Below are 24981 nucleotides of genomic sequence, written 5' to 3'. Positions count from 1 at the left end.
GAAGTTCGTACACTTGTGACTCCAGTTCTGGGATGGTATTTAAATATCGCGATTATTATGGATTATTAACTTTATTTCAGACTTTATTTCCGCGTTTGTTTTCTTGTTATTAATAAATTTAATTTTTTTTGTTAAAATGGCTAATTATATTCTAACGTTGGCTTGCCTAGCAAGTGAAATGTTAGGCGTCATCACGGTTCCGAAGATGGAAATTTCGGATCGTGACATTATTCTTCTTTACTATGTTCACTTTGTAATACATATTTCCGCTCCGTTGATGAAAGAAAATCAAAAGCTGTTGGGAGTTATATATTTCGCATATAGTTTATGCCAGGATTGTAAAAGAAAATTTAAAAAAAGAAAAAAAATCTTTAAATAATATGTCAAAATAACATAACCAGATCACCACCACTTCCTACTATATGTCATTCCAAGGATCAATGTTCCTAATATATACAATGCATGCTTGGTGAAGCTCTTCGTGTACGCTAGAGTGGCTAGAAAGTCTTTTATTGTTGGAGGAGATCAACTTTAATGAATTCGTAAGGAAAAAGGACCAAATATATTCCAGTGCATTCGAATATTAACTATATTTAACCTCGTTTATACTATCTGGCTATATTTATTTTTACCATCGGTAAACTTTTAAAAATTACCACTCAGACTACCAGGTGACCCAAAATCTCTCAAATCATTTTAATTAAGTCACTTATTCTTCTCTTTGATCCACTATTTTCGAAATAATTAGTATTTACCTGCTTTCTTAATTGGAAAAAAATAAGAGAAAAAAATATTAAAATAACACAATGGTTAGTAAACAAAGTATAGTAAATTGAAGAATCTGAATTAGGTACGTTGTCTAAATTTCAAAAGTATTTACAACATCTCAACTTTAATGAATTCGTTGCACCAAATAATTAGTATTTACGATATGGATCTTCTTGATGTATTTGATGATCAAGAAGCATGTAGCAACAATCCATTTGGATCTTGAATTAATGGTGCTAGAACTTTGAGCAAGACATATTTGACATCTTTTTAATCTCTTAATGAATATTCTAAGAGTTTTAGAAAATTTTGGAGATCGTATATTTGATCTCTTTGTGCAAATTCTGAGAGTTTATGGAATTGCTGAGATCATCTTTATTTTTGAGATGTTTTTGTTATGGGAATATGTAACCCTTTTTATAACTACCAAGTTAGATTTTGATAGAGTAGCCTCCAAACAACCCTAATAGACTCCTAAAATTTCAAGAGTCATCTTGTAGTGTCTTGAATTTAGGATTACACGTTCAGTGTTTGCCTGATTTGTGACCGTGCAAGACCTGTGAAGAGGGATTAATGCTAGATTTATTTGGAGAATTTGAATGTACTCATATATTTGTTTTCCTTTACAATGTATTTAGCATGTTTGGCAATTAAGCTTTTAGATATTCATTATTGCATCACTTTTTTGCTCCTGTTGACAATAATTTTAGCTCTAATGGTGTCAGATGAAAATTTTCCTTTTTATATCTTAAAAATGTGAATAAGAACCAAAATTAAATTTAGTATATATAAATTTATTAATTCTATCTCAATTAAATTTACAAAATAAGACATAATTGATATCTTTTATGACCGCGCGAAACACGGATAAATTTACTAATTATTGCATAAGCAATTAAGCATGAACTAATGCTATTCTCTAAATACACGTTAACGAGGGTTTCATCTTAACAAAGAGTGTGGCGTAGCATGATACGGATATTCTCAGCATATGCATCTTTTTAGATCATTTGTATCATAGTCGAATTCCTAAAATTGCAAATTTGTAAAAAGCATTAGAAACACTGATCATACAATTAGCACCAAGTTAAATTTGCCACACAAATCCGGAATTTATTTGGCAAATGTTTCACCTTGAAAAATTATTCTGGAACATGTTCCTATACCATATGTGAATTTTCGATTAATGCTTCACGTATAAAAGAAAAGCAAGTAGCTTATAACAACAACATTATATGGAAAAGGAATTTGTAATTATTTTTTTTTAAAAAGGGAACCAAATTAAGCAATCTTCATGAAGAAACTTGAATTATAATACAACATCAGCTCTTAAAACCAAAAAAATAAAACGAAATTTCCGGAGTGAAAACGACACTCTAATAATTGTTGGAATATTGTTTTTACCCACAATCGTAAAAGATTAAATGCATCATCTCTCCATTATGCGATCGCAGAACATGTATGCAGGCCGCATAGTGACCACAAACCCAGGTAGAGTTTTCACCCAGTTTCGGAGGCCAATTATGCGGCCTATTCTGCGGACCGCAGAATCATTATGCGATCGCATATGCGACCGCACACCTGTGTTGGGGCAACTTTTTTTTAAATTTTTGACCCGACCCTATTTCGATATATTGAGGTAGAGTGTTTCTTTTGAAGCAAAAATCTGATATTTTAGAGAGAAGTGAGAGTGTTTTAGAGAGAGAGAGAGAGAGAGAGAGAGAGAGAGAGAGAGAGAGAGAGAGAACCCTAGGCTAATTTTTCATCAATCTTTGCTCAAGATTTGGGAAAATTCATAAGGAAACTCACAAGGTATTCATCCTAAAAGTAAGATTCTACATCCTAACCCTTCATTTCGAAAGTTAACTAGAAATGAGTAATTACTAAGATAATTCTTGGGTATGAGAGTTGGTTATTTTGCATGCATGTGTTATCAAAGGGTGTAGGATGATTGTTTAGCTAAAAATGGTAAAGAATGGGTTGTGGGATGATGGAATCCTCCATAAAAGGGCCTTGAAACCTTAATGCATACCTAGTGTCTGATAAAATACTCAAACGAGTTAGAACCATGATCATCTTCCTAATTTTAGTTCAATTTGTTACATTTCTAAAATAGATCAAAGTTGCTAAGATTTTCGGAATATTTTAGAGTTTAAGGAAGCTCAAGTGATGTATATTGGCTAAACGCTTCTCTTAGAATTAAATCCCAAGATATTCATGTAATTTATTTAAGTCCCGAGTGGTTTATTATAAAATTAGTTTTTCCGAATAAGTTTGTGTTGAAAGCTATATGTTCAATATGTATACCAAATGTTATTATCATGCCATGTTATCATTTGAGAATGGGTTCAAAGTATTGGATGTGCATTAATAATGTTTCGACTTCAAGTCAAGTTCAAACAAAGGCTATTATGCCAAATTTTGTGAAACATCTCTATGTGCCTAAGATTCTTAATTGCTCACATGTGTACTACAAATCTCGAATTAAATTGTTGTTGTTGTTGTTGATGATGATGATGTTTGAAAGTGAAAAAGGTGAGCATGAAATAATAAATACGGCGGACGTGCCAAGAATAAGTTTTATAATTGTTGCCACTAGTGCCAATAAAACTAAAAGATGGGAAAAAAGTATGAAATGATATGATTGGTATAAAAAGGTTGATGTATCGAATGAGATGGCCTAGCCGATCGGGACGTGATCGGATGCCATATCGCACACATGGTGGTGATTATGCTGGAAATTATGATTTTGGTTGATGACTCAAAATGAGATGGCCTAGCCGATTGGGTCGTGATCGGACTCCGTGCTAAAAGTACGGTAGTATTGGTATTGTGAATATTGGTATCGTGAACGGTGGCACATTGGTACTAAAGACCTCCCAACTTAAGATATGAAAATTTATTTGAACATTATCTTGATCCTAATTTGAGGTTTGATGTTGTTTGAGGCTTCCACTGATATTGTGATTGTTCTTACTTATATTATTAATTGTTCTATTGAGAGAGTGTTTTGTCATTCATACTAGTACTATTTCACATGTACTAACGCCCATTTTGCCGTGGAAAGTACATCTTCAATGGATGTAGGTGGTTCCACAACAAGAGACACTAATCAGTGATAGCGGTACACCCTCTTCCCTAGCAGACTTGGTGAGCCCTACTTTATTTCAGGGTCATGTATCTTTTGTTTCTTGTGTATTGTGTTTGAGGTATAGCCGGAGCCTTGATCCCGGCATTATCATAATACTCTTTTGTCTCTATTAGAGGCTCCGTAGACATAATATAGCTTTTATATTGGTGCTGGAAAAGTCAAACTAGTTATGTTGTTCTTGGATTACTTGTTCCACTACATATTATGAAAAACGTATGTGAAAGTTGAGACTTTAAAATGCTGAAACTATTGGTAATGAATTGGTATTGTAGACATGATCACCTTATTGTCTAATTAGCGAAAATATGTATTCTCTTTATTCAAGGATGTGTTTGGGTAGAAGGAATATAATAGGCCTTCTCGGCCGGGTTCACTCGATTGAGTGCCGGTCGCGCTCCCCGAGTTCGGAGCATGACAAACTTGGTATCAGAGCCTAAGGTTTTAAAGTATCGTAGGATGTCTCGGAGCCGTGTCTAGTAGAGTCCTTCTTATCGGTGTGTTGTCGACCACATCTATAATTAGGAGGCTACTGGGCATTTAGGAGTAATACCCTTCTTTCATATTCTCGATCGTGCGATAGAGCTGACTATAAGATTGTTCCCTTTTTAACTCGTGCTTTGCTCTAACTTTCAGTATATGGCGCCTAAGAAGAAGGTAAGAACTGGCCAAGATGCCAATGTCACCCAGGAGTGGATGTTAATTCTATATTTAATGATGCGGGTGAGCACCCAAGGGGAGGGTCGTTAGGGCCATCTCAGTCCTTTGCTCAGTCTTTTGCAAGTGCACCGCCATCAGGGCCCAGTCAGTAGCAGCAGTGGAGCCGTTTTAGGCCCAGTCAAGAAAACATGGGCTCCTATCTGCAGGGTCGTCATGGTGGTAGATTCCAGCAGCAGCGGAGGCCCTCATGCCCTAGGTGTGGAAAGACGCGCTTAGGAATATGTTGCATGAACTTACTCATATGCTACAGATGCGGATTGAGGGGTCACATTCAGAGGGATTGTCGTTCGTTCCGTCAGGGTGCGGGTAGTGGCCCAGCACATCCGCCCAGTTCTGCAACTACTACATCTGCATCACCTCCTCCAGCTCGAGGCACTCTAACACCCTCAGGGCATGGTGCAGCTAGGGGTAGAGCACATAGTTCGGGAGGATCTGGCCGTTTATATGTTATGAGGGGTCGCCAAAATTCAGAAGCTTCTCCAGATCTTGTCATATGTATATTGACTATCCAACCTCATGATATGTATGCTCTTATTGATCCCGGTTCCACTTTGTCATATGTCACTCCTTATGTTGCTATGGAATTTGGGATAGAACCGGAACAGCTTCATGATCCGTTCTTTGCATCTACTCCAGTTGATGAGTCTATTTTGGCCATGCAGGTTTATAGGGATTGTTTTGTCACGTTGTGTGGTCAGGGCACCATGGCCGATCTCATGAATTGGGGATGGTCGATGTTGATGTAATAATGGGGATGGACTGGCTTTATTCTTCTTTTGCCAAGATTGATTGCCGAACTAGGACTGTTAGGTTCGAATTTCCAAATGAGCCAGTTATTGAGTGGAAGGGTGATGATGTGGTGCCGAAAGGTAGGTTTATTTATTACCTTAAGGCCATGAAGATGATCAACAAGGGGTGTATTTACCATTTGGTCTAGGTTACGGACATCGATATTGAGGCACCTACACTTGAGTTTGTGCCTGTTGTGAATGAATTTTTGGGAGTCATTCCGGAAGAGCTCCTTGGGATCCTACTAGACAGGGAGATTGATTTTAGGATTGATGTGATGCCAGACATGCATCCTATATCTATTCTACCCTATAGAATGGTACCGGTAGAATTGAAGGAACTAAAGCAACAACTGAAGGACTTATTAGAAAAGAGTTTCATCCGGCCGAGTGTGTCGCCTTGGGGGCACCGGTCCTTTTTGTAAGGAAGAAAGATGGGTCACTGAGAATGTGTATTGACTATCGGCAGCTTAACAAGGTCACAATCAAGAATAAGTGCCCACTGCCAAGGATAGATGACTTGTTCGACCAATTACAAGGTGCTAAGTACTTCTCCAAAATTGATGTACGATCCGGGTATCACCAATTGAAGATCAGGGAGCAGGATGTTCCAAAAACAACTTTTAGAACCATATATGGGCACTTTGAATTTTTAGTAATGTCTTTTGGGCTAACAAATGCCCCAGCGGCTTTCATGGATCTTATGAACCGAGTTTTCAATCCGTTCCCTGACTCCTTTGTGATAGTGTTCATTGACGATATTCTTGTATATTCATGAAGCCGAGAGGACCATGCTGATCATCTCAGGGTAGTTCTGCAAACCATGCATTAGCACAAGTTATATGCAAATTTTTCAAATTGTGAATTTTGGCTTGAATCTGTCACATTCCTGGGTCATGTAGTCTCTAGTGAAAGAATTAAGGTTGATCCTCAGAAAATTGCAGCTGTGAAGAATTGGCCGAGGCCTACAACTCCAACAGCGATTCGCAGTTTCTTAGGCTTAGCTGGATATTATAGAAAGTTTGTGGAGGGGTTTTCTAATCTTGCCTCTCCGTTGACTAAATTGACGCAGAAGGCAATTAAGTTCCAATGGTCAGATGCTTGTGAAAGGAGTTTCCAGGAGTTGAAAGCAAGATTGACTACGACACTGGTGTTGACACTACCAGAGGGTACAAATGGATTTGTGGTATATTGTGATGCTTCAAGAATAGGGCTTGGGTGTGTATTAATACAACATGGTAAGGTGATAGCTTATGCTTCTAGGCAACTCAAGAATCGTGAAAAGAACTATCCAACACATGATTTAGAACTTGAATCGGTGGTATTTTCATTGAAAATTTGGCGCCATTGTTTATATGGGGTCCATGTGGATATATTCACGGACCATAAGAGCCTTCAATATATTTTCAAACAGAAGGAATTGAACTTGAGGCAGAGAAGATGGCTTGAATTACTCAAGGATTACGACATTGATATTTTATATCATCCGAGAAAGGCAAATGTTGTGGCAGATGCTCTTAGCCGGAAATCTATGGGTAGTTTAGCATACTTGGAGGCATATTAAAGGCCATAGGCCAAGGAAGTTCATCGATTGGCTAGTTTGGGAGTTCGTCTTGCGGACTCTACTGAAGGAGGTGTGATTGTGCAAAATAGGGCTAAATGATCACTTGTTGTGGAAGTAAAGGAGAAGCAATACAACGATCCATTGTTGGCACAACTGAAAGAGGGGATTTATAAACATAAGACCATGGCCTTCTCTCTTTGCATGGATGACGGTACACTAAGGTACCAAGGATGACTATATGTTCCAAACGTGGATGGTCTCCGAGAAAGAATTCTGACCGAAGCTCACACTTCTAGGTATTTTGTGCACCCGGGTTCTACAAAAATGTATCATGATCTTAAGAAAGTCTATTGGTGGAATAATATGAAGAGGAATGTAGCGGACTTTGTGGCGAGGTATCCAAATTGTCATCAAGTGAAGGCCGAACACCAAAGGCTCGGTGGGTTGGCACAGAACATAGAAATTCCAATTTGGAAGTAGGAAATAATTAATATGGACTTTGTGGTAGGATTACCTCGTATTAAGTTTGACTCAATCTGGGTTATTGTGGATCAACTCACGAAATCAACACACTTCTTGCAGGTTAAGGCTACTGATACAGCGGAACAATATGCTCAGTTGTATATCAAAGAAATAGTCAGGTTGCATGGCACTCCAGGTTCTATCATTTCTGATCGGGGGGCACAGTTCACAGCTAATTTTTGGAAGAAGTTTCAGCAAGGTTTGGGTACTCAGGTGAATCTTAGTACAACCTTTCACCCGCAGACTGATGGGCAGGCATAGCGGACTATTCAGACGCTTGAGGATATGTTGCACGCTTGTGTTCTAGAATTCAAAGGTAGATGGGATGATCATTTACCACTCATCGAATTTGCCTACAATAATAGCTATCATGCTAGTATTCAGATGGCACCGTTCGAGGTTTTATATGACAGGAGATATAGATCTCCTATTGGGTGATTTGAAATTGTTGAAGCAGAGTTGATAGGGCCATACCTCGTGCATCAGGCCATGGAAAAAGTTAAAATCATTAAGGAGAAGTTGGAGACTGCTCAGAGTCATCAGAAGTCTTATTCAGATGTTCGTCGTAGGGATTTGGAGTTCAAAGAAGATGATTGGGTATTCTTGAAGGTTTCTCCCATGAACGGTGTAATGCGATTTGGTAAGAAAGGTAAATTGAGTCTGAGGTATATCGAACGTACAGAATCATTTAGAGGATCGGTGATGTGGCGTACAAGCTTGAGCTACCACTTGAGATGTCATTAGTGCACCCGGTATTTCACGTGTCTATGTTGAAGAAAGTATTTGGAGACCTGACACTCATTCTTCCGGTTGAGACTATTGAGTTTAATGAGAAATTGACTTATGAAGAGATTTCAGTTTCTATTATTGATCGGGAAGTCCGAAAGTTGAGAAATAAAGAAATTGCATCCGTGAAAGTGTTATGGCGAAACCAGCAGATGGAAGAGGCCACCTGGAGGCCGAGGAAGAAATGAAGAAGAAGTATCCTTATTTGTTTGAATAACCATGTATTTATAAGTGGTGCTCTATGAAAATGCGAAGAGTTACTTTCTATGAATTATGTATCATTTGTACTGTTGATGTTAAGGGTATTCCTTTCCTGGTAATATGTTACTTATGAGGCCACGGTTGGAGTTGCTTTTATGTCATATTGCGTCAGTAGAATATGTATATGCTGTTAGGATTGGTTTCTGGGATTCTCTGGCAGGTGGATAGCCCCAGTTACAAGGGAGACTCTGGCAAATCTTTTGGAAATTTAGAAAATTAGCCAAATTTTGAAACTACTGGTGTGTGTGAATTAACAGTTTGGAAACATTCGATGCTAATAACAGATTTTGATCCTCATTCGAGTATGAATGATCCTAAGTGGGGGAGAATGTAAAGCCCCGTAAAATTTCGCAAAGGAATTTAAAGTTTCGTGGTGCCGAAGTAGGCTTATGTGTTTGAGTATTGTACCGCAGCTCAGATTTTTTAGGTTGAACAATGCACTGGGGAGTAAAGAAAATATTTGGGCAGAAAAAATATATTTCTGCCGCCGACTATGCGGCCGCAGAATCACTCTGCGGACTGCATAATGGCCGCAGAGTGAGGCAGAAATGGGCAGGTTTGGATGTCATTCTACGGTTGACTATGCGATCGTAGAACTATTATGCTGTTCAATATGCAACCGCAGAACAGGTATACGGGCCGCATAGTGACCGCAAACCCAGGCAGAGTTTTCCTAGTTCCTGAGGCCAATTATGCGGCCTATTCTGCTGACCGCAGAACTGTGTCGGGGGAAGATTTTTTTTCTAATTTTTGACTCAATCCTATTTTGATATATTGAGGTAGAGGGTCTCTTTTGAAGTAAAAATCTGTTATTTTAGAGAGAAGTGAGAGTGTTTTAGAGAGAGAGAGAGAGAGAGAGAGAGAGAGAGAGAGAGAGAGAGAGAGAGAGAGAGAGAGAGAGAGAGAGAGAGAGAGAGAGGAAACCCTAGGCTAATTTTTCATCAATTTTTGCTCAAGATTTGGGGAAATTCATAAGAAAAACTCACAAGGTCTTCATCCTAGAGGTAAGATTCTACACCCTAACCCTTCATTTCGAAAGTTAACTAGAAATGGGTAATTAGTAAGATAATTCTTGGGGTATGAGAGTTGGTTAATTTGCATGCATGTGTTATCAAGGGGTGTAGGATGATTGTTTAGCTAAAAATGGTAAAGAATGGATTGTGGGATGATGGAATCCTCCATAAAAGGGCCTTGAAACCTTAATGCACACCTAGTATGTGATAAAATGCTCAAACGAGTTAGAACCATGATCATCTTCCTAATTTTTGTTCAATTTGTTACATTTATAAAATAGGTCAAAGTTGCTAAGATTTCCTAAACATCTTAGAGTTTAAGGAAGCTCAAGTGAGGTATGATGGCTAAACTCTTCTCTTAGAATTGAATCTCAAGATATTCATGTAATTTATATAAGTCCCGAGTGGTTCATTATAAAATTGGCTTTTCCGAATAAGTTTGTGTTGAAAGCTATATGTTCAATATGTATAGCAAATGCTATTATCATGTCATGTTATCATTTGAGAATGGGTTCAAAGTATGGATTGTGCATTAATAATGTTTCGACTTCAAGTCAAGTTCAAACGAAGGCTACTATGCTAAATTTTGTGAAAAATCTCTTTGTACCTAAGATTCTTAATTGCTCACATGTGTACTTCAAATCCCGAATTGAATTATTGTTGTTGTTGTTGATGATGATGATGATGTTTGAAAGTAAAAAGGTGAGCATGAAATACTAAATACGGCCGACGTGCCAAGAATAATTTTTATAATTATTGCCACTAGTACCAATGAAATTAAAAGATGGGAAAGAAGTATGAAATGAGATGATTGGTATAAAAAGGTTGATGTATTGAATGAGATGGCCTAGCCGATCGGGCTGTGATCGGACGCCATGCCGCACATATGATGGTGATTGTGCTGGAAATTATGATTTTGGTTGATGACTTAAAATGAGATAGCCTAGCCGATTGGGTCGTGATTGGGTCGTGATCGGACTCCGTGCTAAAAGTATGGTAGTATTGGTGTTATGAATATTGGTATCGTGAACCGTGGCATATTGGTACTAAAGACCTCCCAACTTAAGATATGGAAATTTATTTGAACATTGTTTTGATCCTAATTTGAGGTTTGATGTTGTTTGAGGCTTCCACTGATATTATGATTGTTCTTACTTGTATTATTAATTATTCTATTGAGAGTGTGTTGTTTCATTAATACTAGTACTATTTCACATGTACTAACATCTCGTTTGTTGGGGGCGCTGCATCTTCAATGGATGTAGGTGGTTCCACAACAAGAGATACTGATCAGTGATAGCGGTACACCCTCTTCCCCAGCAGACTTGGTGAGCCCCACTTTATTTCATGGTCATGTATCTTTTGTTCCTTGTGTATTGTATTTGAGGTATAGTCAGGGCCTTGTTGCCGGTATTATCATAATACTCTTATGTATCTATTAGAGGCTCTGTAGACATAGTGTGAGTTATATATTGGTGCTGGAAAAGTCAAATTAGTTATGTTGTGCTTGGATTACTTGTTCCACTACAGACTATGAAAAACGTATGTGAAAGTTGAGACTTTAAAATGATGAAACTATTGGTAATAAATTGGTATTGTAGACATGATTATCTTATTGTCTAATTAACAAAAATATGTATTCTCTTTATTCAAGGATGAGTTTGGGTAGAAGGAATCTAATAGGCTTGCTCGGTCGGGTTCACTCGGTTGAGCGCTGGTCGCGCTCCCCGAGTTCGGGGCGTTACACAGACATCTCCATAGAACCTTCCTTGGTAATTTTATCATAAGCCTTTTCTAAATCGATGGACACCATATGCAGGTCCCTCTTCCTTTCTCGATACTGCTCCGCCAACCTCCTTACCATATGAATGGTTTCTGTGGTGGAATGCCCCGATACGAAACCGAACTGATTCTCCGAAATAGACACACTCCTCCTCACCCTCCTCTCCACCACCCTCTCCCATATTTCATAGTGTGTCTCATAATATCCTTGTAGGTGTTACAATTTGGATATCACCCCTGTACTTGTACAACGGGACCATAAAGCTCCACCTCCATTCTTTGGGCTTCTTCTTAGTCCTAAAAATGATATTAAATAGTCCAGTAAGCCTCTCCAAGCCTACCCGTCCTACGGCCTTCCATAATTCTACCGATATCTCGTTTGGCCTAGTCACTCTGCCTCTACTCATCTTCCGCATTACCTCATTAACTTCCTCAACCTTAATACGCCTACAAAACCTAAAATCACGCTGGTTCTCTGATTTCTCCAAATCGCCTAGAACAATGTTCTTGTCCTCATCCTCGTTCAAGAGTTTGTGGAAGTATGACTGCCACATGCGCCTAATGCATGCCTCTTCCACCAATACTTTGCTATCCTCGTCTTTGATGCACCTCACTTGGTCCAGGTCCCGAGCCTTCTTTTCTCGAACTGTATCTAACCTGAACAGTCTCTTGTCATCGCCTCTACCCCCAAGTTCCGCATGCAGGCATTCAAATGCTGCGGTCTTAGCCGCCGTGACCGCTAACTTTGCCTCTTTCTTAGCCTTCTTGTAACACACCCTAAGCGTCTTCCCCTCCTCCTTGTCGACGTTCTCCACTAGTTTCATATACGCCGCTTCCGTGGCTTCTACTTTACCTTGGGCCTTTTCATTCCACCACCAGTTACTGTTGTGGCCCCTGGAGAAACCCCTCGTGATCCCTAACACCGCTCTAGCAGCTTCCCTAATGCAGTTTGCTGTCGAGGTCCACATACTACTCTCGTTCCCACAACTCCTCCGAGCCCCCATATCTAACAACTTCTCCCCCAATTTCTGAGCTTTGTCCTCAGTCAAGCCTCTCCACTTAATCTTAGGTTGACCAAATACCGCTCTCGTCCTTTTCTCCCTCTTAATCTACAAGTCCATAACCAAGAGCCTATATGTTGGGTCGAAAATCACTCACTCATAACCTTGCAATCAGTAGTTTTTACATTCGGTGTTTCCATTTATTAATTTGCTGTAGATACCACGTGCGTATAAGTTTTTCTTTCAAAAATTAGCTAAATTTACAATGCCTAAAAAAAGAAAAGAAAAGAAAATTTGGTACACTGATGGTGCTGAAGTTAACGGTCACTCAACCGACAAAACCGCCAAAAGTCCCTCTTCACCTCTCCCTCGCACCCCAATCCCCCCCCCCCCCCCCCAAAACCTCCCAAAAAAAAAGAGAAAGAATTTCTTTTGTCTACCATGAAAATAAAGCTAGCAACTTTCATATCGCATCGATTTTCCCCTCCAAAATCTAAAATCTTCTATCAATCTCCCTTCAATCATAAATTAAATATACTCTAATTTTATCAGGTAATTAGCTTTTCTTTTTAATTTTCTGCTCTTTCCTTTTCTTGGGTAGCTACAAGAATTCAAAAATGAGTTAATTAATACGCAGTATGAAAACAAGTAGCAGCTTTTTTTTATTTTTTATTTTTTTTTATTTTTTACATAACATGCAAAACCGCAAAAAGAAAGGTTAGAGAAAGGGTATGATGAAACACAAGTCTATTTGTGGATTTCAATTAAGAGTGAAAGATTAATCATTTTTGTCTTGTAAGTTTTATTTGCCTTTTTTTGTTGTTGATAAACAGGCAATTAATTAAGGGTTGGAAAAAGGGGTTGAAATTGAAGGAGATCAATAAAATGTTCAAAAGAATGAAAGAAGAGGAAAGAATAGAAAAGATCATTCGTGGTCTTTTAAGGCTTCCAGACAACAAGAGATGTATCAACTGCAACAGTTTGGTACGTAACCCTTTCCAAATTGTTTCTATACACACACACTTACCATTAATTTAATTTGTCACGTCAGTTCATGCCCAATATATATTTTCTTTGTTTTTTGTTTCTTCTATTACTAAACTAATGTAGAACTAGTTCACATTAGAATTAGGCACAATGAAAGAAAACTATGTTTAGAATTAGTCACGTTGGCACACCGACTTTAGGTCGATCGTTTTCTAGGATTCTTTTTGTCACGTCAAAGTTTTATATGCCAGTAAAAAAAAATATAGAGAATTTCTAGTATTGAGTCCAGTATATAGTTAGCCAAGCAAATGTTTGTTAATTTGTCAATTCGTCTTAGACGTATAGAAGCATAGCAGACAATTCTAATTTGTTTTTGCACATGTAGCAATGAAGTGATCAAGAGTGCACAATGTTACACCTTTCTAATTAATGTCTTGTGTTTTTGCTTCCTCTTAGCAGGGGCCACAATATATCTGCACAAATTTCTGGACATTTGTCTGCACACGTTGCAGCGGAGTGCAGTAAGTATCTCATTAATGGCTAAGTTATTTTCAGATTTATGGATTTGATTATTCATTTTTTGTTCAAACAATTTCAGCCGCGAGTTTACACATAGGGTAAAATCCGTGTCAATGGCTAGATTTAATGAAGAAGAAGTTAGTGCTTTGGAAGCTGGGGGTAATGAGGTACACATGCACATTTTGCCAGTTAAACGTAACATGCACATTTTGCTTGTAAATCATCCTCTTATAAGAGGCTAATTCGCTTGTCTTTATTTTAGCGAGCAAAGGAAATCTACTTCAAAACGTGGGATACATATCGTAATTCATATCCAGATTCCAGGTAATATTTCCTTATAGTAAGTAACTCAATGACAAGAAAAGTATATTTTCGAAGATATGGCCCAATATTAATATTGTTTTTACGTTACAGTAATCTTCATAGACTTCGGGATTTTATAAAGCATGTTTATGTGGACCGGAAATATACAGGTGAGAGGGGCCACGACAAACTTCCCGCAGTGAAAACGGTAAGTATATATCCAATTGTGGCTGTAGCAGGTTCAGCAAAAACATTTCATATTTCTGCTAGCAGTTGTTAATGTGCTAGAGTCAATTTAACTGAGTTAATATATCGAAAGTAGCTGATAAGCATTAAATGCTGAAAAACACTTTTACGTGCTGATGCTGATTTTGTAAATAAGCAGTCACGTGTTTAGGTAGAAGTGTTGAGGCTGATAAAAATAGTTGTCCTTCCGTTTGGCACCACACTTTTTGATATATGTCCTTATGTTATGCCTTCCACAGAGTATAAAAGATGACTATAAGGAAAGGTATATAGCTGGAGATGCTGATAGATGTTCATTTGAAAATTTTAGTCCAAGAAAAAGAAGCGATGACTTGAACATAAGATCATATTCCATGGAAGAAAGAAGAAGTCCACGTAATTACAACCAAGTTGGTAAGAGATCTAGTAGGGAGAGGAGCCTACCGACTCGCTTTGAAATAGTTGATGACAGGTTCCGAGATGAAGGAAGTGGTGATGTTAAACGATATCAATATCATATATTCTCAAAATCAGAATCCAGGCGTAGAAGTAGGTCGCCTGTTTCACTAAACACAGAGGAGGTTTCTAGTCCCCCCAGGATACGTTCAATCAATGAAATCTTGGGTGACAAAGTTATAGCTCTCAAGGTTGGTGAGTCTCCTAAATCATGTGGCAAAGTTAGTGAAAGCTCTGCTGAGGATGAGGTGAGATTTGTGATTATTTCTAATTAATTATGTTTTTACAAAAAAATATCCCGTTTTTATATTTTGGAACTTTTAATTTTAAACTTCCCATCTTATCTTAGTGAAACCATGGCATAACGTAGAAAAATGAAATCGTCTATTGTTGGTAGCAAAATGATACTATTACCTAATGCTATGTCCTAGTAATCTTGTTGTACATTTGATTTCTCATTATATAATGAAAGCATGGCATAACGTAGACGACTGTGAAGTACTAATGCTGCATTTAATGCATATGACAAATTAAGTTCTAGATGTAGTGTTAGGATCGAGAAACCGGGAGTGCGAAATTTAGTCAAACAATATTATAATGATAATAACAAAGACAATGCAAGTTGATATTAACGGTAATTAAAGAAGATAAAGAAGACATAAATTCAACATGGTTCGGTCAAGGTGACCTATGTCCACAAGCGGAGAGAAGCAATTTCACTATACCAATAAGAGTACATAAGAGAGTACAAAATTAGAGTAAATACTCTAATTACCAAATACCCCTAGAGAATAACCTCACGAGATCACTCCAAAGAAAGGGTTCACACAAGTATTTTCCAACACTCACTCTCTTACAAAATACTCTATAATGAAATAAAGGAGGAGAAAGAAAGACAAGAGTGAAAAGCTCTTGAATTGGTGCGTTTTCAAATGAGGAGAAACTCCTCTATTTATAGCAAGAAATCCTTGGCCTAATAATGGATATTATGTCAGGGAAAATGTCATGATCTACAAATTTGTTATAATGGATATTATGTCATGGCAAATGTCATAAAAATTTGGCCGTATTACAAATCTCCACATTGGCCTAATTTCGGCTTATATATAGTAAATTTGCTCCACCTTCTCCGCAAAAATCCCAATGGGCAAAATCATTCTTCATAAATGCCAATCAAGTTCACGCAAAGCTTGAACTTGGACACTGGAAGAGGTTTTGTGAACATGTTAGCAGAATTGTCTTTAGTGTTGATCTTCTGAATAGAGACTTTTCTTTTAGCGATGGTTTCTCGGATGAAATGATACTTTATATCAATGTGCTTCGTCCTCTCATGATACATTTTATCTTTAGTCAAGTGAATAGCACTTTGACTATCACAGAAAATGGTAATACCACTTTTGTGTAAACTGAGTTCCGCAAATAGACCCTTCAACCATAAAGCTTCTTTGATTGCCTCGGTCACTGCCATATATTCTGCTTCGGTAGTAGATAAAGTTACTACATGTTGTAATGTAGCTTTGCAACTAATAGCGCAACCACCGATGCAAAATACATAGGCTGTCAGTGATCTTCTTTTGTCAGGATCACCTGCATAATCTGAGTCTACAAAACCAACCAAAGTGTTAGTAGTTCTCCCAAACTCCAAACATGTGTTTGAAGTACCTCGCAAGTATCTAAGAATTCATTTCACAGCATGCCAATGTACTTTACCAGGGCAAGCCATATACCAGCTTACCACGCTCACTGCATGAGAAATGTCTGGACGTGTACAAATCATTGCATACATAATACTGCTGACTCCACTGGAATAAGGAACCTGTGCCATGTACCTCTCTTCTTCCTCTGACTGCGGGGACTGAGAAGCTGATAACTTAAAATTAGCAGCAAGAAGGATACTAACTGGTTTAGCATCTTTCATGCCAAACCTCTCCAAGACTTTCTCCAAGTACTTCTTCTGGGTCAGAAATAGCCTGTTGGCTTTTCGATCTCTTTTGATCTCCAAGCCAAGGATTTTCTTAGTTGCTCCCAAATCTTTCATCTCAAATTCACTTTTCAGCTGACTTTTCAAGTTGTGAATTTCTGTTAAATTCTTAGCAGCAATGAGCATGTCATCAACATATAATAATAGGTACACAAATGAACCATCATTTAACTTCCGAAAGTAAACACAACTATCATACATGCTCCTCGAATAGCCATAACCCAACATAAAGGAATCAAACCTTTTATACCATTGTCTTGGAGACTACTTTAATCTGTATAAGGATTTCTTCAACAAGCAAACATGATCTTCTTTTCCTTCAATTTCAAATTCTTCGGGTTGATGCATGTATATTTGTTCCTCAAGTTCGCCATATAAGAAATTTGCCTTAACATCAAGTTGTTCTAATTCCAAATCATACATGGCAACGAAGGCAAGCAAGACACGAATAGAGCTATGTTTAACAACAGGTGAGAAAATATAATTAAAATCAACTCCTTGTACCTGACTATAGCCCTTTGCAACTAATCGTGCCTTATACCTCGCATCTTCAACCCCTGGAATGCCATCCTTTTTCTTGAAGACCCATTTGCAACCAACAATTCTTTTTCCTGATGGCAGCTTCACAAGAGACCAAGTACCATTCTTGTGGAGAGACTCAATTTCTTCATTCATTGCAATCAACTACTTGGCTGAGTCAGCACCAGAAATTGCTTTTGAATATTTTGATGGTTCTCCAATTTCTTCAGTTTCCTTTGCAATTGAAAAAGCAAATGTAATATAATCTCCAAACCTTAATGGTTGTTTACCTTCTCTTCTTGGTCTATGTTTGGCTATAGAATACTCCTCTTCTTCTAGTTCAACTTCAGGAGTCTCAACTTCAGAAATTTCAGCTTCTGTCTCAACTTCAGGAGTTTCAACTGTATTTTGCTCTAAAGTTGATGAGCTTGGCTAAGAAGGAATGCCAATCTCAATCTCCACCTGGTTCTGTGTACTCCTTCCTTTATCTGTATTACAAGAACTATAAGAATCTTTTCTAGAATGTAACATAGAGAATTCATCATAGGTTACATCTCTGCTAATTATAAATTTTGGTGCAGTGGGATCAGGATACTATAGTCGGTATCCTTTCACCCCAGATGCATACCCAAGCAAAATGCACTTTTTAGCCCTTGGCTCTAATTTTCCATCATTTACATGCATGTATGCAAGGCAACCAAATATCTTTAAATCAGAATAATTAGTAGGAGTACCTGACCACATTTTCTCTGGAGTCTTAAAGTTCAAAGGTACAAAAGGAGCTCGGTTGACAATATAACAAGCTGTAGAGATAGCTTCTGCCCAAAAGGCATTTGTCAACCCAACATTTGAAATCAAGCAACGAACCCTTTCCAAAAGAGTTCTATTCATCCTTTCTGCCACACCATTTTGCTGAGGTGTCATTCTCACAGTACGATGTCGAGCAATTCCTTCATTGTTGCAAAGTTCATTGAATTCATTATTACAAAATTCCAAGCCATTATCTGTTCTAAGCCGCTTAATCTGTTTTCCTGTTTGCTTCTCAATCAAAACTTTCCATTGTTTGAAATTTAAGAAAACTTCACTTTTATTTTTCAGGAAATAAACCCAAACTTTCTTTGAATAATCATCAATGAAAGTTAAAATATACCTAGCACCACCTTTTGATGGGGTACGTGAAGGACCCCAAAGATCTGAATGAATGTAATCCAAAGTATCTTTTGTTTTATGAATTGCTGGAGATTTGAAGCTGACTCTTTTCTGCTTCCCGAACACACATTGTTCACAGAACTCCATATTTCTGGTACTTTGGCCACATAAGAGACCTCTTTTACTGAGGATGGAAAGACTTTTTTCACTCATATGCCCCAATCGCATATGCCATAATTTGGTGATGTCAGAATCTGATTTATCTGATATTGAAACTGTAGCAACACTTGTAACAGTAGATCCCAAAAAAGTATGCAACGTAGCAGATCTGCGTGCTTTCATGATCACAAGAGCACCATGAGAAATTTTCAGAACTCCACCTTCACCTGTGTACTTGCACCCAAGAGATTCTATAGTGTCCAAAGAGATGAGATTTTTCTTCAAGTCAGGAACATGTCTAACATCGGTGAGAGTTCTCACCATACCATCATGCATTTTGATTCGGATTGTACCTTTTCCAATAACTTTGCAGGCAGCATTGTTGCCCATCAAGATAACTCCACCTCCAATAGATTCATATGTGGTAAATAAATTCCGACTGGGACACATATGATAAGAACAACCCGAATATAAAATTCACTCATTGTTAGATTTGAAACTATTATTAGTTGCTAAAAAAATAGTTCCCTCAGTCTTATCAGCAATTACACTTGCTTCGGCAGTATCAGTATTTTTGTGCTCATTTTTGTTTTCTGTATGCTTTTCTTTGTTTTTCAATTTAAAGCATTCAGAAATAATGTGACCTTTCTTATGACAATATTTGTACATGACATTTCTGTATCTGGGTTTTGACCTTGATTTAGGTTTCTCACTACTTGAATCTTTCTTATTGGATCTACCTCTTATGAATAAGCCTTCTCCTTTGTTCCCACTAGTTTTCCCAGTAATATCTCTATCTATTTGTTCTTTTGATTTTAAAATAGATTTGATATCTTTATAAGAAATATTATCCTTTTCATAAAGCATAGTATCCCTTATATGTTTAAACGACTGGGATAAGGAAACAAGCAATAATACAGCTTGATCCTCATCTTTGATTTCAGCATCTATGTTACTTAAATCCATAAGAAGAGAATCAAAAGTATCATCATGTGTAAGTATAGAGGTACCTTCAGCCATACGAAAAGTGTAGAGTTTTTGCTTTAGGTAAAGCCTGTTTTCTACTATTCTTTTCATATATATGGTTTTAAGCTTTTCCCATATGCCTTTGGCTGAGCTTTCTGCTGCAACTTCACGCAAAACCTCATTTGAAAGATTTAAAATAATACCTGCTTTTGTCTTTTTGTCTATGACGGCAAACTCCTCGTCCGTCATTTTATCCGGCATCTTCTCATTTCCTTGCAGTGCCAAATCTAAGCCATCCTGAATTAGGATAGCTTCCATCTTTAATTACCACATTCCGAAGTTTGCACTTCGGTCAAATTTCTCAATATAAGACTTTGTTAGAGTCATTTTGGCTTTTTAAACTAACCCGGTTAGATCTGGCTCTGATACCAATTTTTTAGGATCGGGACATCGAGTAGTGCAGAATTTAGTCAAACAATGTTATAATGATAATAACAAAGACAATGCAAGTTGATAATAACGGCAATTAAAGAAGATAAAGAAGACACAAATTTAACGTGGTTCGGTCAAGGTGACCTACGTCCACAAGTGGAGAGAAGCAATTTCACTATACCAACAAGAGTACAAAAGAGAATACAAAATTAGAGTAAATACTCTAATTGCCAAATACCCCAAGAGAATAACCTCACAAGATCACTCCAAAGAAAGGGTTCACAAAAGTGTTTCCCAACACTCACTCTTTTACAAAATACTCTATAATGAAATAAAGGGGGAGAAAGAAAGACGAGTGAAAAGTTATTGAATTGGTGTGTTTTCAAATGAGGAGAAACTACTCTATTTATAGCAAGAAATCCTTGGCCTAATAATGGATATTATGTCATGACAAATGTCATGATCCACAAATTTGTTATAATGGATATTATGTTATGGCAAATGTCATTAAAATTTGGCCATATTACATGTAGTGTGATTTTCTTATCAATGTTCTTGATCTATAAAATTCTTAATTGCAGAAAATGGCAAAGGAAAAGGCAGCTGCCAATCTTGGTAGCTTGATTGATTTGGAAACTGATCCTCAGCCTCAACAGGCACAACAAACAGATCCACCTAAAGAGACTTCCAATACCTCAACTCCACCTTCCTCAGCAGATAAAGTTTCCAGTTTGAATTTACTGGAATCGTTGTTTATTGACATGTTAACTCCAGCAGTTGCGTCGACAGAAACACCAGCTGCTACTGAAGCAACATCAGTTGCAACTGTAGTTTCTAGTGGTTTTGGACCTACAGTGGCTTCGCCCGAAAGTACCCAAGCGTTGCCTGGACCTAATGATTCCACTGAAAAAATAACCAATGGACAACAGACGCTATCGATCAATAATAAGCTTTCTGCAGTGGCTATGGGGATCAATAGCTCCAGTATTCAACAGAGTACTGCATCATTTGATGCTTTATATGGTCAGGTGAGAGGGCTTTGTGAAGTTTCTTAATTAACGTAAAACTTGAGCGTGACACGCCAAATGTGCAAAAGTTTCTAAAACATTTCAAAAGTAGAGGTCCTATGTTGGGAATTTTGTTTAGTCATGTTAATATGTTTATTTCAGGTCCTATGTTTTCTACAAGTCAGCATTTTATATGCCAGCAGAAAATATAGAGAACTTCTAGTACTTTAAGTTTTATTTGTATAATATTGGTCCAAGATGAACTTAAATGAAGCGACATGGTTAGTGAGGCTAGTTGTTGTTGTATTTAAAAAGTAGAGGTCACTAAATTGGTTGCTTAAGAACAGGCTCTTTGTCGATACACTCAGAGATGCAACTAATTTTTTTCCTCGTGTTTACTGGAAGCAAAATACTGGAAAACCTACAGGAAATGCTGAAGCACCAACTGCAAATCAAGCTGCCTCTGTGACAACAAATGATCCAAAATCTGTAGGAAGAAAAGAACTCCCAGCGGTAACTTTTCAACTGGCTTTATGCATCTTAATTAGGTGGATGTCGCGAAATAGAAGTAGAAGTAATAAATGGAGATAATTTTGATACAGGACCTTTTCACATCATGCTATCATCCTCCAGCTGTTCCGGGTTGGCAATTTCGCCCTCACGGCATGCAATACCATCCGGCTGCAATGGTATATCACATTTCATTACTCTACTGAATTTGAACAATGGGATAGGTTAATGTTCTAATTTAAAGAAACTGCTGTTACAGTCAATTCCAGCTCTCCCAAACTCCGCAAAATCAAGAAATCCATTTGATATTGGTCAAGACGGCCCTCAAGTTCAAGCCCCAGAGGTATGTCAAGTCTCTGTGAAAGGTTATTAAGCTCTGAATGTGACCATTAATAGCAAAAATAACATTTATTTTTGATTTTGCATTCTCTAAAATTGAGATGTTTCTTTTCGTTTAGTTCCCGTCCATGTTAACTATGCAAGCAGCACTGCCAACTGTTTCAGCTCCAATAAGTGTACAGCCTCAGCAACTGCCTTATGCTTTTGCACTGCCTCCACAAACAGCTAATTATGGAATGACAATTTCTGGAGGTAAATCATATTGTTAAAGACAAAATTAAGTAAATAAACGTATGCTTTCTCTGATAGATTCAGCTTGAACGCAGTTTCAACTGTCTGTTTATTATGAAATTGATCTTATCATTCTGATAGTTCCTGCAGGACCATATGTAGGACAACAGATACCGAACAACATGGCCCTTACCGTGTAAGGTTTCTGTTCCAGAATCCATGTAAATATTTTGGATTGCAATTATAGGCCGGATGCCTTCAATATGTTTTTTCTTGTGTGCAATTTTGACGCTGATTAACATGAATAACCACGAATCAGAACGTGCTAGCAAGAATTGTTCTCTTAACTTGAAGAGAGTAATTTTGCCTGTAATTTTCAGGTTACAACTGATACTCAATGACTAAACACTCTTATCATGTAAATTAACATTTCAATATTTCATCACAGACCACAAGGGAATACTAGCATTGGCAAAGATGAAGCCGCCTTCGCTTCCCTAAATCCTCTTCAACAGTCCAATGGCACATATCCAACGCCTGCTACATCGAATAGCTTTTCATCTGGGGGAGGAAATCCATTTGGATAATTGAAAAAGAAACATACAAGACTTCACTTGTTCCAGTTTCTTTTATCCCACCACTCACATAATCTTAGAGAAGCTAGTATCAGTCGGTTTGGTTAAAGCTATGCTGCTCGAATCCTTCAAAAATGCTGGCGTACTAGTGTAAGATCCTCCAAAATATATAACTTTTTAAAATCTGACACGGGTGCGGTGGCTTTTTAGGATGATCCAAGCAATATGGGTTAAAAGCGTACATATAGCAAGTAATATAAATTGAAATGTGTAGCTATTGGTTGTATATATCTGGACTGATTTGTACTTGGGTAAATTGTGTACTTCATTTTTTGACTGGACGATGTACGTTGGTCTTTTTGCACTTCTCCTTCTGTATGCTTTTTATGTGTAGTTTAAGATTTTGACACACTAATAAATAAAATTAAATATTTGACTAGTGATGTTTTAACTTCAATACCACATAAGAGGGGTAATTTGTGTGGTACCCAATTTTTCTTTTAAACTGATTATAGAAGGACCGAATTCTTCTATGTGTTCCTTAACCTACTATTGGTGAAATAGTAAATGCGAAAAGTAAAGAACACAAGTATTTTACGTGGAAAACACCTGGCTCAAAAGGTGAAAAAATCACGACCTACTTCTCAGTAGGATTTTCCCAAACTCTTCACTAAATCACTGAGCCAAGAATTGCATTTATAAAATACTTTTGTAAACCTAGGATTAACTCTAATCCCGTTGTGGCAACCAGCCTCTAACTGCTGCGACAACTTCAAGTTAACTCTAACTTAAATACTGTGAGTACTTATAACAATTGCCTCTAGATAAAGCTGAAAGGTATAATATGAAAATACCTACTACAATTGAACTAGAATAAAAGACAGACACTTGGAACTGGTTCTTCTATCTGGTTCATATAGCTTCAGGTTTGCACACTTGAATCACACACGAATTGCTTGCAAATTGCCTTGCTATTTTGCTCTCAATTCACGTTTAACTTCTGCTTTTGTGCATACTTATAGAATGAGAACATCCTACAATATATAGAGTTAGTAGATGAAGAAATAACTAGAGTTCTAATACTACTCTTCCTTGGTGGAAGAGTTCTAGTTGATCTCAACTTCTAACTCCTCCCTTATCTTGGATAGTGTTCTCTTTGATTAAGGAGTCCTTCTCCTTATCAATTATGCAACCTTTTCGATCAGGAGATATCAACTATACCAAGTTAAGCTTATCTCCTTCACGTGCATCCCACATACTCGAATCTGCCCGTGTCTATGCACACAAGGGATGGACCTGGTTCATGCGTGAGCTTCTTTTGTCAATCTTCAAAACAAACCTTCACTTGGGCCAACAAATTCCCCATTTTTAATGATGACAAACTCTGTGCTTTTTCATAAGCTTAGCCCTGTTTCAACTTAGCTCAAAATCAACACAATGTTAGAAATATTTTCCCTTTTTATCACTTATTATCAAGGACCAGGTTCATCAGGTTATAAACATCACTGTTCAAAGTGTAAATCACAACCTTTTTCCCCCTTTTGGCATCATCAAAAAGTTGCATAAATATGTAAGATAACCAGATTTTAAACTTACTCATGGCCACTGGGCTACTTCAAATGCAATCATGGATTAATCATCATAGATCAAACTAAGGATATTAACCATCAAAGAAATATAAACAAACAGTTAGAGCAAAAGACAGTGAATTTCATTGATGATTGATAATAGCCTATCACAAAGCATAAGAAGAAATAACAATACTGGAAACATGAGCAAAAGAAACAAAAAATCCCGAACTAGGTCACTGGTTGATCTACACTATGCTAGGAGGCTTAAGACTAGGAAGAACTAGGTGTTTGGTTTTTGGCTTGGAGGAGTTTCAGCATATCCTGAAGAATGCCATAATTCTTCTCCTTTTCTCTTGCCAGCTCAGTTCTGAGAGCATCTCTCTCAGTCTCTACCTCTGCCAACCTCTTCTTCAGCCTCTCAATCTCAGCATCCTTAGCCCCACTTTCTTGCACCAAGGCTCGCACCTTGCTATTTACTGGTACCTTCTTGGATGAATCAGGTTCTTTAAGAGTGGCATGGACTTCATAGTCACAAGCAATCAGAGTATTTGCCCCAAAATGATCATTGCTTGTACCAACCTCCCACTTCTTCATAGGTACCTTGAAATGTGCAAGCACAACTATGAGAATGAAGCCATAGTGATAGAATTTAAGGGTCCACCAAACTATATAAAGAACCAGGTTCTCTATTAGTTCCCA

General features: G+C 37.6%; 3 protein-coding genes across 6 annotated transcripts; 2 read left to right on the top strand and 1 right to left on the bottom strand.

The window, feature by feature from the left end:
* Positions 1-4764: 4764 nt before the first annotated feature.
* LOC138897759 (uncharacterized) lies at positions 4765-5382 on the top strand. Its single transcript, XM_070183770.1, has one exon. The coding sequence runs from the start codon at positions 4765-4767 to the stop codon at positions 5380-5382; it is 618 nt and encodes a 205-aa protein (XP_070039871.1).
* Positions 5383-11549: 6167 nt separating this feature from the next.
* LOC104089716 (uncharacterized) lies at positions 11550-12356 on the bottom strand. The gene has a single exon (XM_009594683.1). It carries the CDS (start codon positions 12354-12356, stop codon positions 11550-11552), a length of 807 nt encoding a protein of 268 aa, XP_009592978.1.
* Positions 12357-12753: 397 nt separating this feature from the next.
* Positions 12754-23150, top strand: LOC104089715 (probable ADP-ribosylation factor GTPase-activating protein AGD14). Of its 4 annotated transcripts, none has more exons than XM_009594682.3 (14): positions 12754-12905; positions 13187-13337; positions 13800-13861; positions 13939-14026; positions 14122-14183; positions 14274-14370; positions 14648-15091; positions 20631-21077; positions 21462-21569; positions 21659-21745; positions 21826-21909; positions 22025-22157; positions 22287-22332; positions 22585-23150. In XM_009594682.3, the coding sequence occupies exons 2-14, from the start codon at positions 13239-13241 to the stop codon at positions 22721-22723; spliced, it is 1896 nt and encodes a 631-aa protein (XP_009592977.1). In that variant the 5' UTR covers positions 12754-12905; positions 13187-13238; the 3' UTR covers positions 22724-23150. The 4 variants fall into 4 exon arrangements, with proteins under 4 accessions (XP_009592977.1, XP_009592974.1, XP_070038580.1 ...); XM_009594679.3 differs by having other exon boundaries at positions 22278-22332; XM_070182479.1 differs by having other exon boundaries at positions 22287-22357; positions 22585-22723.
* The last annotated feature ends 1831 nt before the right edge of the window (positions 23151-24981 follow it).

This window comes from Nicotiana tomentosiformis, chromosome 8 (assembly GCF_000390325.3).
Source record: "Nicotiana tomentosiformis chromosome 8, ASM39032v3, whole genome shotgun sequence".
NCBI lineage: Eukaryota > Viridiplantae > Streptophyta > Magnoliopsida > Solanales > Solanaceae > Nicotiana > Nicotiana tomentosiformis.
This window is presented reverse-complemented; position numbering and strand designations above follow the sequence as displayed.

Bases quoted from the DNA above. Each gene is read 5' to 3' on its own strand.
- LOC138897759 (XM_070183770.1), top strand. From the start codon at position 4,765: ATGGGCTCCTATCTGCAGGGTCGTCATGGTGGTAGATTCCAGCAGCAG.
- LOC104089716 (XM_009594683.1), bottom strand. From the start codon at position 12,356: ATGGGGGCTCGGAGGAGTTGTGGGAACGAGAGTAGTATGTGGACCTCG.
- LOC104089715 (XM_009594679.3), top strand. From the start codon at position 13,239: ATGTTCAAAAGAATGAAAGAAGAGGAAAGAATAGAAAAGATCATTCGT. The intron at 21,910-22,024 runs GTATGTCAAGTC...CTTTTCGTTTAG, and splicing joins CTCAAGTTCAAGCCCCAGAG to TTCCCGTCCATGTTAACTAT. The intron at 22,158-22,277 runs GTAAATCATATT...TCATTCTGATAG, and splicing joins TGGAATGACAATTTCTGGAG to TTCCTGCAGGACCATATGTA.